General features: G+C 51.0%; 6 protein-coding genes across 6 annotated transcripts; 3 read left to right on the forward strand and 3 right to left on the reverse strand.

The window, feature by feature from the left end:
* The first annotated feature begins 62 nt into the window (after positions 1-62).
* On the forward strand, positions 63-1,662 carry PV06_03556 (malate dehydrogenase, NAD-dependent). The gene is made up of 6 exons (XM_016404359.1): positions 63-281; positions 341-458; positions 516-665; positions 716-810; positions 865-1,405; positions 1,461-1,662. The coding sequence occupies exons 1-6, from the start codon at positions 213-215 to the stop codon at positions 1,511-1,513; spliced, it is 1,026 nt and encodes a 341-aa protein (XP_016265364.1). The 5' UTR covers positions 63-212; the 3' UTR covers positions 1,514-1,662.
* PV06_03557 (uncharacterized protein) lies at positions 1,639-4,062 on the forward strand. Its single transcript, XM_016404360.1, has one exon. The coding sequence runs from the start codon at positions 2,410-2,412 to the stop codon at positions 3,913-3,915; it is 1,506 nt and encodes a 501-aa protein (XP_016265365.1). The 5' UTR covers positions 1,639-2,409; the 3' UTR covers positions 3,916-4,062.
* PV06_03558 (uncharacterized protein) lies at positions 4,011-5,664 on the reverse strand. The gene is made up of 4 exons (XM_016404361.1): positions 4,905-5,664; positions 4,687-4,823; positions 4,559-4,604; positions 4,011-4,461 (listed from the first exon to the last, which is right to left on the reverse strand). The coding sequence occupies exons 1-4, from the start codon at positions 5,454-5,456 to the stop codon at positions 4,141-4,143; spliced, it is 1,056 nt and encodes a 351-aa protein (XP_016265366.1). The 5' UTR covers positions 5,457-5,664; the 3' UTR covers positions 4,011-4,140.
* Positions 5,665-6,236: 572 nt separating this feature from the next.
* PV06_03559 (uncharacterized protein) lies at positions 6,237-8,435 on the forward strand. The gene is made up of 2 exons (XM_016404362.1): positions 6,237-7,159; positions 7,220-8,435. The coding sequence occupies exons 1-2, from the start codon at positions 6,577-6,579 to the stop codon at positions 8,122-8,124; spliced, it is 1,488 nt and encodes a 495-aa protein (XP_016265367.1). The 5' UTR covers positions 6,237-6,576; the 3' UTR covers positions 8,125-8,435.
* Positions 8,436-8,467: 32 nt separating this feature from the next.
* On the reverse strand, positions 8,468-9,578 carry PV06_03560 (phosphonopyruvate hydrolase; the record flags this gene model as incomplete). Its single annotated transcript, XM_016404363.1, has 1 exon — positions 8,468-9,578. The coding sequence occupies one exon, from the start codon at positions 9,576-9,578 to the stop codon at positions 8,520-8,522; it is 1,059 nt and encodes a 352-aa protein (XP_016265368.1). The 3' UTR covers positions 8,468-8,519.
* Positions 9,579-10,229: 651 nt separating this feature from the next.
* Positions 10,230-11,801, reverse strand: PV06_03561 (uncharacterized protein; the record flags this gene model as incomplete). Its single annotated transcript, XM_016404364.1, has 1 exon — positions 10,230-11,801. One exon carries the CDS (start codon positions 11,799-11,801, stop codon positions 10,230-10,232), a length of 1,572 nt encoding a protein of 523 aa, XP_016265369.1.
* Positions 11,802-16,643: the final 4,842 nt, after the last annotated feature.

The raw sequence follows: 16,643 nt of genomic DNA on the forward strand, positions 1-16,643 counted from the left end.
ATCGTTTATCCGGTCTCCGTCTGCGCCTCTCCGGATGAACTGATGTGCGCAGTTTGTCCGGTCAATGGGAAAGCTTTCGCTTGATCTTTTGTGAAGCTGTTTCTTCTGTTTCGTATCCCAGAAATCCATAACATTGCTCCCTTTTCCCTGCTCCAGGTTCTCTTCTGCACTCAGTTCGCTCCTCTTCTCTACTCAGGTCAATTCTCGTCACAATGTCTTTCTTCACACGACAGATGTTTGGCCAGGTCCAGCGCCGGGCTTTCTCTGCTTCCAGCAGACAGGTACAGTTCATCTGCATCAAACCATCAAGTGACATCTAGCTGATTATCGAGTACTACAGGCCTCCAAGGTTGCTGTTCTCGGTGCTGCTGGTGGTATCGGTCAACCCCTGTCGCTGTTGATGAAGCTGAACCCCCGTGTCACTGAACTCGCTCTCTACGATATTAAGCTCGGTCCTGGTCGGTAAACGCCTCGACACATTTGAGGGGATGGAAAGGTTAACAAAGACGGTTTAGGTGTCGCCGCTGACATCAGCCATATCAACACCAAGAGCACGGTCAAGGGCTACGACCCAACACCGTCAGGTCTCCGAGAATGCTTGCAAGGCTCCGAGGTCATCCTGATTCCCGCTGGTGTTCCCAGAAAACCCGGCATGACTCGTGACGGTGAGCAACATCGAACTTGTGTGGTGTGGAACCATGCTGATGCTTTCTAGATCTCTTCAACACCAATGCGTCGATTGTCAGAGACCTTGCAAAGGCCGCTGCTGATGCCGCACCCAATGCCAACCTCCTGATCATCTCGAACCCTGTAAGACATCCTGCGTGGGCAAAAGAAGGCATTATTCTGATAACAAGAAATTAGGTCAACTCTACCGTTCCCATCTGTGCCGAAGTCTACAAGAGCAAAGGCGTCTACAACCCCAAGCGTCTGTTCGGTGTGACCACTCTTGACATCGTTCGTGCCTCCCGATTCGTCTCTGAGATCAAGGGAACCGACCCTGCCAACGAGAACATCCCTGTTATCGGCGGTCACTCTGGTGTCACCATTGTGCCCCTGCTCTCCCAATCTGGTGCCTCAGACATCACTGGCGCAAAGCTCGACGCATTGATCCAGCGCATCCAGTTTGGCGGTGACGAAGTTGTCAAGGCCAAGGATGGTGCCGGTTCCGCAACTCTTTCCATGGCCATGGCTGGTGCCCGATTCGCCGAGAGTGTCCTGAAGGCTGCTCAAGGTGAGAAGGGCGTCGTCGAGTGCACTTTCGTCGACAGCCCCTTGTACAAGGACCAGGGTATCGACTTCTTCTCCTCCAAGGTTGAGCTTGGCCCAGATGGTGTTCAGAAGATCCACCCCGTCGGTGCGATCAGCAAGGAAGAGGAGAAGTTGCTCGAGGCCTGCCTCACTGGTAAGATCTGCTTGAAATTCAACTTTGTGGAAATTGTGACTAACATGATTTACAGACCTCAAGAAGAACATCGACAAGGGCGTCGAGTTCGTCAAGGCCAACCCATAAATGACTTGAGTTCTGGAGCGAAGACGCAAGTCGTGTGTACCAAAAATCAAGATCTCACACCAGCAGACGAGGAAGAATCTTGCCTCAAACTGGTATTCTTGGTCGATAGAATATTGACCCTGACAATCGAAGCTTCTTCCTCGGTTTAATTTACTTGTGTGTGATGCCATCGTATACATTTCCTGCCTGGCTTTTTTCCTTCGTTGTGATGTGCTCGGGACCAGGAACAGGCACACGACCATCCATTTAGTTGGGACTATGTTTTGCCTGACGAGGTAGGCCAAGGTAAGTAATGCCATCGGAGTAGGAACCTTTCCTGCCAGGCATCAATCAGATCTGCACCCAACAAGGCTGCCGCGCCGCCCACCTGGACAACCGAACATCCATTTTTCTGGATCTGCTTGGATCAAACACCAACCCAAAAGTCCTTTTGTTTTTGTTTTTCTTTGCACAACAGAGAAGCCCGCTATCTGAACGACATGCATGCCCTTTATAGGAATTCCCAGCACGACAAAGGAATTGACTTGTGTGACCGAAGCAATCAATACCGGCCAGCAGTTACCAATAAGCAGCGGCTCGTCATGATTTCTATTTAACTACAAACCAGCCCACGTTCTTGCTTTCTTGACCTTCTCCAGACTTGTTCAAAGTTTTCGGATCATCTATGTTCTGAAAATAGCAGCCTCGTTCTCTCTTGGGCAGCGGTGTTGTGCTGGGTCACAATATCGGTATATCACTTCTTCAGTGCTCCATGACACGTCGCCGTCATGCAGTGAAACTTTTTTTCCACATGCCCATGACACGCAAATCCCCTCCGAAATAAACACTTCTAACTGCGACTGTGTGAGGTTGCGGCAGACATATTTTCCCAACCAAGCGACAATTTTCCTTTCAAGATGTCTCAAAACTCCTTTACTCCCCCTGTGGACAGCGACGGTGACATCGTCATGACGGATGACAACGATAACGACCACCACCACCACCATCCACCAGCTCTCAGACGTCCTCATTCTCCTCTTCCAGCACCTTCTCGCGATTCCGCTGCACAGGCCGCGATTCCTGCCAACCGGAACAACAACCCACTGCTTCGTCTCTGGAGAATCACGGGCTATGGTGCCAACCCCGTCCCCAGCACACAGGGCCCACCACTGACGATCGATGGCGTGGACGTTGCACCTCCGACTCACCAGGGAATACCGACGGATGCGATACTGCGTTTCTACACTCAGTCTCGCACTCCCGAGCCCGTCACCCGCCGCGTCGAGTCTCCACTTGTTGAGACCGAGCCCGGACCCCGAACGGCGCGCACCACCGGCACTGGGAGGTTTTGCGTCGCGTGCATGGACGAGTTGTCAAGCGACGAGTTCAGGGTGGAATGCGGGTGCCTGTACTGCGTGGGATGCCTCAACGCGGTCTTCCGGGCCGGGTGCGAGAGTAGGGCCTCGTTCCCACCGCGGTGTTGCGGGGTGGCGCTTCGCATCTCGGCGTGGGGATCGGTCCTCGAGGACGACGTGGTCCGGCGGTACAAGATGGTGGAGGCCGAGTTCGCTTGCACTCGACCCCTGTACTGTGCGGCGGCCAGGTGTTCTGCGTTCGTGCCCGAGACCGGGTACGAGGGTCGAGCGGCCAGGTGTCCTGCGTGCGAGAGGGAGACGTGCAGAGAGTGTCGGAGGCTCATGGATGAGCACGACGTCGAATTCCACCGAAACGACCCGCCGGGCCACCCTGGCCACCCCCTCTGCCCGAAGGCGACCAAGGGCGAAAAGGCGCTGTTGAGATTGGGCAAGGAGAAAAAGTGGCCAAGGTGCCCCTCTTGTCAGACCATGATCGAACGCAACGAAGGTTGTGATCACATGGAGTGCGTCTGTGGCGTCGAGTTTTGTTACCGATGTGGCGAACTGTTCGACGAGGATGACTGGTGCGGGTGTGAGTTGAGGGGCCAGGCGGACAGCGAAGAGAACAGTGAAGATGAAGACGAGGAGGACGAGGACGAAGAAGACTCCGAGACAAGTGAAGATGGGGATGATGAGGAGGAGGAGGAGGAGGAGAATGAGGACGAAGATGACTCCGAGACAAACGAAGACGAGGATGATGATGATGATGATGATGATGATCAGGACGAAGAAGACGTCGATACAGATGAAGACGATGATCAAGATGAGGACGAAGAAGATGTCATTGAGGAAGAGGACGACGAGTGGCCGGATCACCGCCTCGCCATGGACATCCGTCGTGGTGGTAGTGGTGGTGGTGGTGGATGTCTACACGACGAGGTGATGGACGGAACAGACGAGACTGGCATTTGTCATGGGTGTCTTGGGGACAAGGTTCTCTACACCTGTGCTTGGTGTAGGATTGAGTTGTGCGACGAGTGTCTCGATCGAGTGGCACGCAATGTCTAAGAACGGCCGAACCGATTTTGAAGAGAGACGGATACCAAAGATTGAGACTCGAAACCGAGACCCATACTGGGACCTTGTACACTGAGAATCAACCTAAACGATACTTTTTGAGAATATCTGAGGTTCTATGAACATTGTGGATTCAGAATTTGTTTTTATCGTATTTCCTGGTCATGCCCGGTCCTTCTTTCTACCTACCTACCTACCTACTACCACTACTACTGCTTACTCATCGGCAATCTTCAAAATACTCTTCCCCAAGTTCTTACCTTCCAACATGCCCAAGAACCCATCAATGGCATTGTCCATGCCGGTGACGATGTGGTCGACGGACTTGAAGCTTCCGTCGGCGATCCATTTGGAAATGTTCTCGTCACGTTCCTGCCGCCAACGGGCGACGTTCTCGTCGAAAACGATGAACCCTTGATACCGGAGTCGCTTGCGGACGACCGAGCTGTAGTTCTTGAGGCCGTAGGGGGTGCTGGTGCTGCCGTTGTTGTAGGTCGAGATGGTCCCGCATGCTACGATGCGGCCAAAGTCTTTCATCTGCAAGGATCCGCCATCACCACGTCAAATCAGGTTAGGAGCTGTGTAAGATTTATCCAAGGAGAGACTGGTTCTGTCTGTGGAAAAGCTCACTCACATTCGCCAGAGCAATGTCGAGAAGTTCACCGCCCACGTTGTCGTAGCTGAGTTTGAGAGAGTTGAAACGTCAGCGAGGGCACTGAGGCCTCGGGGTGGACTGAGCTGTGGGGGACATGGACCACTTACTAAATATCCAACCCATCCGGAGCAAGCCTCTTGACGGCATCGGCCATATTTTCTTTCTTGTAATTGAATCCGGAGGTGAATCCGAGCTGGTTGATGATAAAGTCGAGTTTCTTATCGTCTCCGACGGAGCCAATGACCTGGTTCGGGAGGAGTCAGTGTCGTTCTGATGATCATGACATGCGAAGAACAAGAAGAATGGACATGGATGTTGTTCATACATGGAGACCCAGCCGTACGGCAATCTGGCCTACGACTTGGCCAACGGCACCGGCAGCCGCAGACACGAGAATCACATCTCCTTTCTTGGGTTGTCCGATTTCCAACAGAGAGCCGTAGGCCGTCATACCCGTCATGCCCAGCGGGCCCAAATGTGCCGTCAAGGGGACACCAGGTCTCGGAGTGATGACATCGGCCCTCTTAGCCTCGGCCTCATCCACGAAAGAGTACGACTCGGTGGAATGACCCCAGAGGAGGGCCAAGCTGCCTTGGGGGAATTTTGGGTTGTCGCTTTTCAAGACTTTACCGATGACCTGGACGGCGACGACGGGTTCACCTGGTGTCATGGCGGGACTGTAGGATTTTATGCTGAGGTCTCGCATGCGGCCTCGTTGGCTGGGATCGTACGTGGCATACAGGTTTTTGGTGGTGAAGCCCCCTTTGGGAGCGGGTGCGGACTCGTCAAAGGTGATGTCCTCGATGGTCAGATCTTTGCCTGCAACTGGCCAGCCATCGGGCACGGACTTGTACATGAATGCTTTGTTGGCGACCATTTTTGGGGGGATTTCGTGCTTGTGAGTTGTTTTTTGGTTGGTATGAATAGATATTACCGTCAGAAGTACCGTGTTTTGGATATGAGGTTCGGTGGAGGGACTGTCCAGGTAGTTATACAGGAAAGGGAATTGTATAATAATGGAAATGGTGTGAATACTGATCTAGCTACGGTAGTAGATGTTGGCGAGTAGGAGTATCTGATGTCTATGTTCCTTGATGTCTAAACGTGTTTGTAAGCAAAAAGGATACAGTGCCTTAGTATTGGATCATTGAGCCTCGGTATACACGGTATTCACTCTGTACCGGACTCCCTCCCAGTCGTGGGTGAACGCACCATGCACCGCCTGATACGGAGCACCTGGAGATTACCGAGAATTCCCGTTAGATACTCGTACGTGCGTAGCAGCCAATGTCTGTTAGTATGGATTATATCTTTGATAAAGAGGAGAAGATACCAATTTGTATCTGGCCAATTTCTGACATTTGACGGGTCTTTATTGGAGTCTGTAGCACCTAGAAAAGAAGGAGAAGAGAAGAAGAAGACATTCTGCAATAGATAATACTTTTTGCTCTGGACTAATAAATGGTCTAATAAATGGTCTAATATCGTCTCATCTCGTCTCATTTCATTTCCCTTTATTCTCCCTATCGATAACGGAGTCTCAGAGTCTCGCCTGCCCCTGTTGTCGGCCTTGCCTTAATAAAAACCAGCCCCCAATTCACCGCCAAATTAATCGCGCTTCCCAAAATCCCCTTCGCATTTATTAAACAACACTGTACAACGACAATCTGTATCTTTTCCAAAATCCATGCTTCAAAGCTTCAACGACACGCGACGCGCTGATCTTGTCATATTCACAGCGCACATTTCGGCCACGGTAGGGGATATGGTCGTTGTCGTTCTCGATTCTTAGTTGTCAGTATCATTACATTTTGTTGTTTAAATCCTCTTTTGTGCCTGACGAATTCTGCTGGGCCGGTAATTGGCCTGTTTACTGCCTGCTCTTCACTGTTTGGCGCCTCGCCTTCACTCTCAAACACCTGTTCGTTCTTTGATTTGCCTTGGTATTCGCTGTCATCAGTCTTTGCACTCCTTCTTGTTTGCCATCCAAATATCCCATGATTGTCGCGTCACAAGTCATGGCCGCCCTCCCGACGCACCGCGATTTACAGCAACGCCTCGAAGATTATCGTGCTTTCGATGAATCTAGACAGAACGAAGTCACTCACTTGATTCAAGCATGCCTACGTCTCAATTCCGAAGCCCTCGTTCTGCAGAGCGATCTCGATGATGAGAGAATCACTCGTCGTAACTGGAAGAGACGAGCCGAAGAGGCCGAAGCTGCCATTCAACGCAAGTTTGTCGTCGTTCTCGTCGACGGCGATGGATATCAGTTTCGAAGGTCCTTTTACGATGCTCTTTCGGCATCGGGTGGCTCCAAGGCTGCCAACGAATTATGGATGCGAGTCGTGGATAATCTCAAAGCTGCCGACACCTCATCAGCTATAGCGTCTGATTGTGATGTCCTCGTCAATATCTATGCCAACAAGATCGGCCTCGCCAAAACCCTAGTAGCCTGTGGATACATCAATCACCTCTCTCAGATTGATCTATTTTTTTCGTCCTTCACTCAGAGTCGCAGTCTTTTCCAGTTCATTGACTGTGGCCCCGGCAAGGAGAGGGTCGATAGCAAACTTCGAGGTAAACTTTCCCCGAGAGGACTGTCGGTGATCGAACAAGATGGACTGACAACAAACACAGATACGTTCAGATTCTACGCCAATAACGCCCAATGTCAACGTATATACGTGGCATGTTCCCACGATAATGGTTACATCGCTGAACTCGACAAGTATCGTCACGATATGGTGGTGATGCCGAAAGTCATGTTGGTGCACGCCGCTCAAACACCTTCAGCCGTCAAGGCATATAGCAGCCTTCCGTTCAAACACACCAGATTTGATAGCGTCTTTGAAGATGCAGCCCTAGAGCCTCCGGCAAAAGTAGATGTACCCTATTTCACGCCCCCGCCCGACCCACCCTCCTACGACCCTCGGCCATCTGAACAGGACGTTCTTAACCTGACGCCCACCGCGAGCCGTTCAAGTCACTCCTCAAATGCGGCCGGTCCACCAGGATTGACACCTCTGGCAACTCTGCCCACGAACTCGAAGACTGCGTCTCAAGTGGGCTCGCCACCACCATCGGTGTCAGAAGTGACAAAAAATAAAACAAATGAGCTTGTCACTCATGGGAACGGGGCCGGAGACGGCAAGAATGGAATTCCGATCAATCGATTTGGCCAGAGAATTGATCTGAAAATCCGCATCCCGAGCACTGCCGACATGGATAAATTTGAGAATCGCATCAGTCAACGCAAGTTATGTAACGAGCACCATCTTCGGGACAATTGCGAATCGTACAGCTGCAGATACAATCACGACCCGATCGACGCCACCATGAGGAACACGCTTCGGTATAAAGCCAGGAGCATTCCATGCACCAATGGATCGAAGTGCCGTCGAATGAATTGTTTTTATGGTCATCAATGTCCGTGGGGGAACAATAACTGTGGCAACCCAAAATGTGCCTTTATCAAAGCCGGTTTACATGACATTAAGGACTTGGAAATCGCAAAGGTTGTGCCGGCACAGCCACTCGGATGAACCACACGCCTAAAGAAGCAGAGGTAATAATACTCGTACTGGCTCGAGCACTCCGTTACAAAGTCAAATCATGGATGACGGGATCATCGACCGCAAGGTTTGAAGTAGGTGAGGTCGTTCCGACCAGGAATCATTGGCGCACAAGTAAATTTGTTTGTTTCATATGGAAGTGTCAGCGTTAGATCGGTGTTGAGGGCAAGCAAGGATTAACTGGAATGAAAATCAGCTGGCATCACGAGGGATTAATTCGTTTATTTGACATTTCTTAGGCTTCTGTACAAAATGAGAGCGGCTTCAATGATGCACATAGATCCGACCCAGGTGTAAGTACTCTTGGTATGTCCTATAATCCTCAAGATGTGTATGTGTGTATGCGCGTGGGTGGTTCGTCGAGGTCAAGGTAGATACTTTTTTTCCAACTCCCTCAACTCATCGTCCCCCTGTAACTGAAAAATGTCCTCGACGGAAGCGATTTCGTCCTGGACCCCGGCGATCCCTCGGTCGTCGGCTATCCGTCGAAAGGCGCTACGCATACCGGCCACGGCGGCCCTGACGGCGTGGTTCCCACAAATGACCAACCCTACCTTGTTGTCCGTGAGCCTGGAGACGTCCTCGAAAGACCACCGTGGGTAAGAGGTGGGGACGATCACCAAGGGGACGTTGCCGGTGTAGGCGCTACAGAAGGAGATGATTTCTTTGGGCGTGGAAGATTTACTGTGGACCAAGACGGCGTCCGCACCGGCTTCTTCGTAGGCCAAGGCTCGGGCCAATGCTTCTGATTGACCTCGATTTTGATTTTGATTTGGGTTGGTGGTGGTGGTGTCGACCGCAGTAGCAGCAGCGATCAATGCTTCGGTACGTGCAATCACAATCATACTCGAAAGCTCCTTGGCGGCTCGGATCTTTGCTTGGAATTCAGGGATCGGCACCAAATGTTGACGACCACCGGGTCTCAAACTACTGTCTTTGGGAAAAGTCTTGTCTTCAATCACCACCGCCGACGTCCCGGCGGCTTCGTACCGAGGCAAGGCGTAGGCCAGGTTGACGGCGTTGCCGAACCCCGTGTCCAAGTCGGCGATCAAGGGGAGTGGTTGAGAGTGGAAAATGTCGCGCGTGGTGGAGAGGTGTGTCGACGGTGAAATGATGCTGGCGTCGGGGACGGCGTGGAGGGCGGAAAGTTCGAATCCCGAAACCCAGATGGCGTCAAAGGCAGGGACGGCTGCCGTGGGAGGAGTCGACCCAGTGGTCGAGGAGGATGAGACAGAAGTGGTGGTGACTTGGGAGGCTATCTTGGCCGAAAGGGCAGAGTGGGCGGACATGGCGATCAGTGGTTTGAGAGGAGTGGTGGTGGTGGTGGTGGTGGACGATGTCGTCGAGTTTGATGATGAACAATGGTAGGCGGACAGTTTGGCGCGGAGGGTGGCGGTACGTGAAGAGGCGGATGGAAGTGCCATTGTTGATTGATTGATAGATAGATTGATTGATTGACTCGTGTAATCCAGGGTCGTTGGAATTTGTAGACGAGTCTCGACGTGTGCGAGGATTGTAGGTGTGGGTGGAGTGTAAGTTGCTCTCGACGGCGTCAATATACAAAAAAGCCTTCAAAGGTGTGGATTTGATGTGTAGATCTCAAGGAAACAGGTGTCGGCAACAGTGTAAAGGCCAGACCAAGAGGGGTCAATGGCTGGGATAGATTGAGAATATGTTGTGGTTAGATGGTTTATGGAGTGATGATAGGTTGAGCTTCGAAGGTGAGATTGAAACAGAGAGCAAATTTAGAGTAGTTTTGACATGTTCACCATATAGTAGTACATCTAATTGTAAGCTGTATGATGTGGTGGTGGTGTCGTTGTCGTTGTCGTTGTTGTTGTTGTCGTCGTTGTCGCAAGAAGGTCCGATATAATTGTCGGGCTTCATGCCGAGTCTCCAAGGATCCGAGATTTGTTCAGTAATTAATAGGTACCTTTATATAACTAGTCAACCAGTATTCTGGTAGGTTATAACGCATAGTTTCACCCTTTGTTGTTCTATTCAACTTGTAACTTGATAGACAGTAGTTATTTTTATATCATCGTGCTTTCTCTAAGCTCATCTCCCCCGTCACTCTACCAATTATTGGTGGTAGGAATTTTGACCTTGAAGACCAGAACCTGGTTATCAAGATTATAACCGCTCTTGTCTGCGTAAGGGAGCTTCCCACCATCCATGAACCCGTTCTGAGTGATGAAATCATTGTCGCTGAGACTGAAGATGAAATATTCCCCGTCCGCCTTCCCGTGGCCCTTGCCACCCTTGCAGTCTGGTCCGGAAGGGTTCACGGGGACCATGGCGATACTTTCCCACTTCTCGTTCAAAAGGCTAGCGTCCTGTTCGCCCCCGTTGTGCAGTCCGAACCGATTCAGCTGCGAGTTGACGTTAAAGTCCAGCCAAGAGCAATATGTCGCCGGGACGATGGCGGAGTCGAGAACACCGGACGAGTTGGATGCGATGGCGCAACTCGTGCAGTCATAGGTCGGTCCGGCGACGTTGGTGGCGTTGGAGATGTCAAAGACGTCAATGTGTCGGTATACCGAGGTTGAGGATTTTTGGCCATGTCCTGCATTTGAGTCGCGGGCGAGAACGAGAAACTGGGTAGAACTGATGAAATGGACCTCCGACTGTGCCGCCACTTTCGTGTCGTTGGAGTACTGTGGCAATTGGACCACATACTCGGCCTTGAGAACGGGCGTGGAGGGATCGGAAATGTCGTACTGTAGAAATCGGGTGTTGCGACGATTCTTTTTCTTGAGGCCGCCATCTTGGTCCAGCGCGGATTGCATAAGAGCGTACAGTGTCTTGCCGTCAGGAGAGGCAGTGAGACCCTCAAAGCCTTGGTTGTTCTGGCGGCCGGTCGGGTTCTCTTTTGGGATGGTTAGGATGTCTGGTTCATAGCTAGGGGGACTGTCGGCGGAGAAAGAGTCGGAGCCGTTGCGCTGTGGAACCAATGCCGGTGGTGGGCGGATGGCGGAAATCATTTGGCCCTCAGGGGTGAAGTGGTAGATGTACGGACCGTACTCATCGGAGACCCAGAACGAGCCGTCGGCGGCGAGGACGAGGCCCTCTGAGTCCATCGAAACGCGGTGCCCGCCTGTGCCGCTGAGGCCAAAACCGTCGCCTGTGTACGTGGCTGACGGGAGGTCGGGAGTGCCAGGGAAGGTTAAGTACGGGCCATGAACATCAGCGTCAAGTCCTGTTGAAGGTTGACCAGATGGGTCGGTAAAGCGAATGGTGTCGAGGTATTCCAAGTGCAAGTTGGGAGGACTGGGGTTCTGCACGCTGGCCGTGTTGTTGGGATGAAACGTGATCTGGAACTTGTGCACTCTTGCTTGGAAGTTCAAAGTGCCTTGAGTGTTCCAGCCGCGATCGGGAAGAGCCCAAAGAATGCCCGAGTAGGCACCATCCTTATTCACGGTCCAGGAGTCCGGATCGATGACGGCACTGCTTCCAAAACCTCCAGCTGTGTCACCGAATTTGTCGCGAGCATCGGATGGGACGAATCCGTACCCAGCAAACTGCTGATAGACATAAGTTTGACCGTTGCACGTTGTCGTGTTCACAGCGTTGTTGAAGCCAGGGGTCGGCGATGCAAAGGCAAGGCCAGCGGCAAGGGTGGAGAGAAGGAGAGTTTTGACTGTCATGATGATTGGTTGTGACAGTTATACAAGTCCTGGGAAGTCCGATTACTGTTATTGGAGGCCTTGTTGACAAGGGATCAGCCGTTCCTCGTATATTCTTGCCCTGTGCAGAGGGGAAAGGAAGAAGCGATTGGACGTCGGGATCGTGGCATATGCCATATCTTATATCTGCCGCACACGGTACATATACACGTACGTTTTAAATGGCCTTGTAGTGGAGTTGCTGGCTGAAATGAAATGTTCATTTTAGCTGCCAACACGTGTCCGGCCGATTGTATTTGATTCGCGGTCCGTATAGTCGCTTTGCCATAGCGACCCGCTGTGGTGTCTCCGACCTAGCGTTGTCAAGAACCTAGGAAGGAAACCGAGGAAGAAGAGTAATGTATGCCAACACGGAAGAACAGAAGAGAAGGCAAATTAGAAAAAAATCTGGCAAAGAATATATGAGTATTAATGGAAGAGATAGAAGAGGTGAGTCCACTGCTGACTCATCAAAGACAAGGCTGAATCAACTCCCTTCCGATTGGTGCCCTCACCACCGGATGAGGCTGACCTTCGTCTCACTTGTTCATGAACTCAACAAGATATGGTGTTCAAGATGCTTCAACGCTTCTCTACAACATTAGCACTATGAGAGGACCATGTCTGGCTCTTCGTTAAAGCGAGATTATCCTGCTGATTTGACCTCAGCTCGGCCAAGGAAAAGAGCCAAGGAAGGCGGAGCCAACAGAAGAGCCCCCTACGCACTCGCCGCCTGTGACTTTTGTCATGGACGTAAGCTGAAGTGTTCAGGTGAACGGCCTTGTGCCCGATGTCAAAAGCAGGGTCTTTCATGCAGTTATCCAGCATCGCCATCGTCGCAAGATCAGATGCTCATCAATGAGAAACAGAACACGCGTCAATCTACGGGCATGTGAGCTGTCTCCTACCAACACTGCTCAATTTAAGCTTACACAACACAGTGACGCGAACGCAATTCTGAGTTCTGTCGAAGATCTTGAGTGGCGCCTGAATGAATTCAAAGCCAAGCTCAATGACTTCAATTCCTCGCAACCTCTGGCTGCAACCGGTGTGAAAGCAACAACCCCAGCTTTGCAAGCTTCAGACGTAGTCACCAAGAAACCAGATCTCAGATCTCCAACTTCGTTGCCACAGAAGGACTCGTCCGAGGCATATGCTGATGCAAGGAATTTCAAATATAGTCTGGACGCCCTGGACTCACGCCTCTCTACTATCTCTGGCCCAGACTCGAGCTCACAATCTCGAGAGATCGGCGGTTGGGATGCCGAGGAAAGACCTGATCAACCGATGACTCCGCCATGCTCATTCCCAACATCAATACTTGACGCCAAAGCCAAATCGGATCTCGAATCTTTTACGGTGGATGATGTCTTGCAATACTTGGACACGTTCCATTCGGTCTTTGGTGTGCTCCATCCTCTACCGCACCTCGAAAGTCTGAGGTTGCATGTGTCGACACTACTACGAGCCATGAAACGGTCATTGTGGACTCGACCGACCACACCTGGAGATTGTGGCCTACTAGAGATTCTGAAGATAATCCTAGCGATGACCATCATCCTTCAACACGGTGTCCAGACCGAGTTAACGAGGCAACTGTACCAGAGCGTTGAAAACGTCATCTGTTCAGCAACGCTTTGCAGCAGAGTCAGCCACGACTTCCGTGTTCTGTTGTTCTTGGTGGTTTGTTTATTTCCATCAAGAGATTCCTGCCGCACTTACTTATTCATGACATAGACCTTGTATCATCTCACGAACGGCGATCTCAAATTGGGCTCGCGAGCAATCATGTTTGCTCTTCGAACAGCATCGGAGGAAGGCCTGTTCCAGAAAGATGCTTTGGTGACAAAGTACTCAGATCATAAGACCAGAGCGACGATAATTCACCATCTCTGGGGACTATACTTCATGGATCGTCAGTTGAACTTCGCCGCTGGCCTGCCGAAGCACGTTAGTGATGAAGATGTCGATCTTCCTCCTCCCGTAAGCGCTACACTCTCCTTTCGGATACTCATTTGACAGAACGTGCAACCAGGAACAAGCCCCTTACCTCAGCGCCATGTGCAGTTACGGTGTATTTGGTGCTCACGCCTGGAGCAAGATTGTCAATCGAGATGCATTGGCCGCTGGAGAAGGTCCGTCCGAGGAGTTGGTCGAAGCTCTTCGTTGTCGACTTGAGCAGTGGCATCTCGAGTTAGAACTAGATGTCCGCTTTGACACATCAACTATCGAGTCAGACGAGACCTTCTTCACCACGCCCGATGATGACGACATAGGTGTATACCTCAAGACACTTATGTATTTGAGATCCAACCAGATTCGGATACTGGTACTCCGTCCAATCCTAATGTACCGCGACGCCGCTCAGAATTCTTTGTCTCTGGTCAGTGAATCTGTTACTGTGGCCACGAAATCTATCAATGTTATATACTGCATGTCTCAAAATCCCGCGTTGTACAGGAAGCGGCAAGTAATATTACATCATTTCTTGTCATCTGCCCTAGCAGTTCTCTTTCTCGCGGCTGCCTTCGATGCTGAGAATCGCAAGAGCATGATTGGTATTCCAGCACTACTCACCGATTCAACCGAGTTGCGCAAGGGAATGGATCTCATCGACAACTACTGCGGGACTTCCGAGTCTGCCCGAAGGCTGTGGACAACATTTTCTCGTCCTAGGCGACGGCTAGTTCAGCTGGGGTTCCTCGAGGCGCAAACTCAGCAACGGAAGGAGATGCCGTCTCTGTCAATCGGTAGCGTCGGGCCGGATGACAATGACAGCGCCCTATATGGGATGGTTGATTTCGACCCACAGTTTGAACTTGATCAGTTCAACATGGACCCTGCTAGCAACTTGCAATGGACCAACTGGTTTGACGGATCAGTTGTGGACTCTTCATCGCACTTTGGATTGCCATCCTGGATGTGAGACCTGAGAAGATCTGCAATCCGTGGAGACGCAAGCGATATATCCAACCAAGTCCGTTCATGCTGCAAGGTACACTTTGCAGATGGCAAAAAAAAGGTTTCTTAAGATACGGCTCTAGTGGGACGCACCATCGCCAGAGTTTCACACTGCAGGCCAGTCTTTTCCCTTCGATAAGGTCTGGGGCAACAGTCGCAGCCCCGATGAGTTTTAGGGTGATCCTCTTCCTCCATCCCGCTGTCAAGGTTCCATCTCGATACTGGCTCACATGTGAACTATCGTTTGGTACGTTTGCATGCGTCGATGGAGAGAGGTCGCCCCAGATTTGTGGCGTCAACTCTGACTTTCCAGCCGGTGCTTGTTTGAAGATCCTCCTGGGTCTCTGAAGCCTCCTCAACAGCCACCTCTAATCTTCAGAGATTCCTGGTTTGTTGGGGCGGAAAAAATCGTAAGGTCGAGCTCATTCAGGCAGCACTTGAGTTGTATCTCATTGAGAAACATTCTCCACGATTCAATCGACACAGCAAGGTATTGCGGACAAGGCTTCGGGGAACCGTTGATTTTTCCATCTCGTATGCCTTCTCAAGCCTCGCAGCTTAGAGTTCAGCCTTTCCAAGCTGCAAAGTCGGTTCCATTCAAAAATCTCCACCGTCAACACAATGACAGCTTGGTACATGTTGTGATACCTTTGACGAGGCCGGGTCGAACGAGGCTGCACTCAATAATGCAGATCGATCTCCGCTATTGGTTTCCACTCGCATATCGCATGTTACTCCATCAGAGCACATGAACCTTTTTTATCGTTCATCACAGCGTGGGCTGGGTGGAGTCAAAGTTGTTTTGTTCAGCCTATGGTCGAGACTTCTTTTTGGACGTCCCTGACCCGATATCATCAGGCATGAATCGAAAAACCCCAGCAAACTGAAAGATGGAAAGAAAAAAAATCAAAATCATAACCATGATCTGTTGAGGGAAATTAGAAATACTACATAAGTATCGTCTGTGGTCACGCAGCTGATTTCCATCTCGAGAGTTATCTACTTGTTTGCCGTGTAGTTTTTCTCACCGTTTCCTCTGAGATATTCAAGGTATCTTCAAGCGCATTTACATCCTCGACAGGCTTTTGTTGTGTTCCCTCGAGATCACTTCTCTCTCATCAACCTGCACAGCCTATCTGTGAACATCTCCCTCTCTCAGTGTTCAAGATGGCCAAGATTCTCCTTCCGAGATGTCTTGTCATCATGGCTGCCCTCGCCAAGTTTATTCCACCGTGTCTAGGTATGACCCCTTTTCGTTCACTCACTTCTACTCTCTCCTTTCCTTCTTGGATTTTGTTTTTTTGGTTTTACCAGTACTTCTTTCAAGTACAAATCGAGTCATTACTGACTGTGTTTCCTTTTTTAACCCTGTATACAGCTGCCCCTGTCGAGAAAACTCTGGCGATTGATACGTCCTCCGGTTGTCTCCCTGAAATCACCTATGTCTGGACCACGGCGACCGTCACCATCCCTCATCCTCCTTACGACTCGACCTCGACGGTCATTTTTCTTTACCCTGCACCTACAGATGGGACCACTTCTTCTTCTTCGCGTTATGACACGGAGCCCCCTTTTGGTTCATTTCCTGGCCACCGTGGCACCGAGACCGTCACTGTCACCAAGTCTTCTTCTTCTGAGTCATCATCTTCTGGCGACAGTCGCATCAAGACCGTCAAGGTCACCAAGACGATCACACCTTCACCTTCTGGTACCTCGGGCGAAGAAACCACCATGGCTGTGTCATCAGTGCCAGTTACTACTGGTTTTGAGCCTGTGGCCGTATCATCCTCGGCCACTCCCGCCCTCGCGCGTCGTTCTTCTTCACCCGACGACACGATGTTGACGACTTTGATGGTGGCTGAG

Source organism: Exophiala oligosperma (genome assembly GCF_000835515.1).
Source record: "Exophiala oligosperma strain CBS 72588 unplaced genomic scaffold supercont1.3, whole genome shotgun sequence".
Lineage (NCBI taxonomy): Eukaryota > Fungi > Ascomycota > Eurotiomycetes > Chaetothyriales > Herpotrichiellaceae > Exophiala > Exophiala oligosperma.

Coding starts and splice junctions, on each gene's coding strand:
- PV06_03559 (XM_016404362.1), top strand. CDS start 6,577: ATGATTGTCGCGTCACAAGTCATGGCCGCCCTCCCGACGCACCGCGAT. Junction 7,160..7,219: donor GGTCGATAGCAAACTTCGAG/GTAAACTTTCCC, acceptor CAACAAACACAG/ATACGTTCAGATTCTACGCC.
- PV06_03556 (XM_016404359.1), top strand. CDS start 213: ATGTCTTTCTTCACACGACAGATGTTTGGCCAGGTCCAGCGCCGGGCT. Junction 282..340: donor TCTCTGCTTCCAGCAGACAG/GTACAGTTCATC, acceptor CGAGTACTACAG/GCCTCCAAGGTTGCTGTTCT. Junction 666..715: donor ACCCGGCATGACTCGTGACG/GTGAGCAACATC, acceptor GATGCTTTCTAG/ATCTCTTCAACACCAATGCG.
- PV06_03558 (XM_016404361.1), bottom strand. CDS start 5,456: ATGGTCGCCAACAAAGCATTCATGTACAAGTCCGTGCCCGATGGCTGG. Junction 4,824..4,904: donor CCGTACGGCTGGGTCTCCAT/GTATGAACAACA, acceptor CTCCCGAACCAG/GTCATTGGCTCCGTCGGAGA. Junction 4,605..4,686: donor CCGGATGGGTTGGATATTTA/GTAAGTGGTCCA, acceptor TCTCAAACTCAG/CTACGACAACGTGGGCGGTG.
- PV06_03557 (XM_016404360.1), top strand. CDS start 2,410: ATGTCTCAAAACTCCTTTACTCCCCCTGTGGACAGCGACGGTGACATC.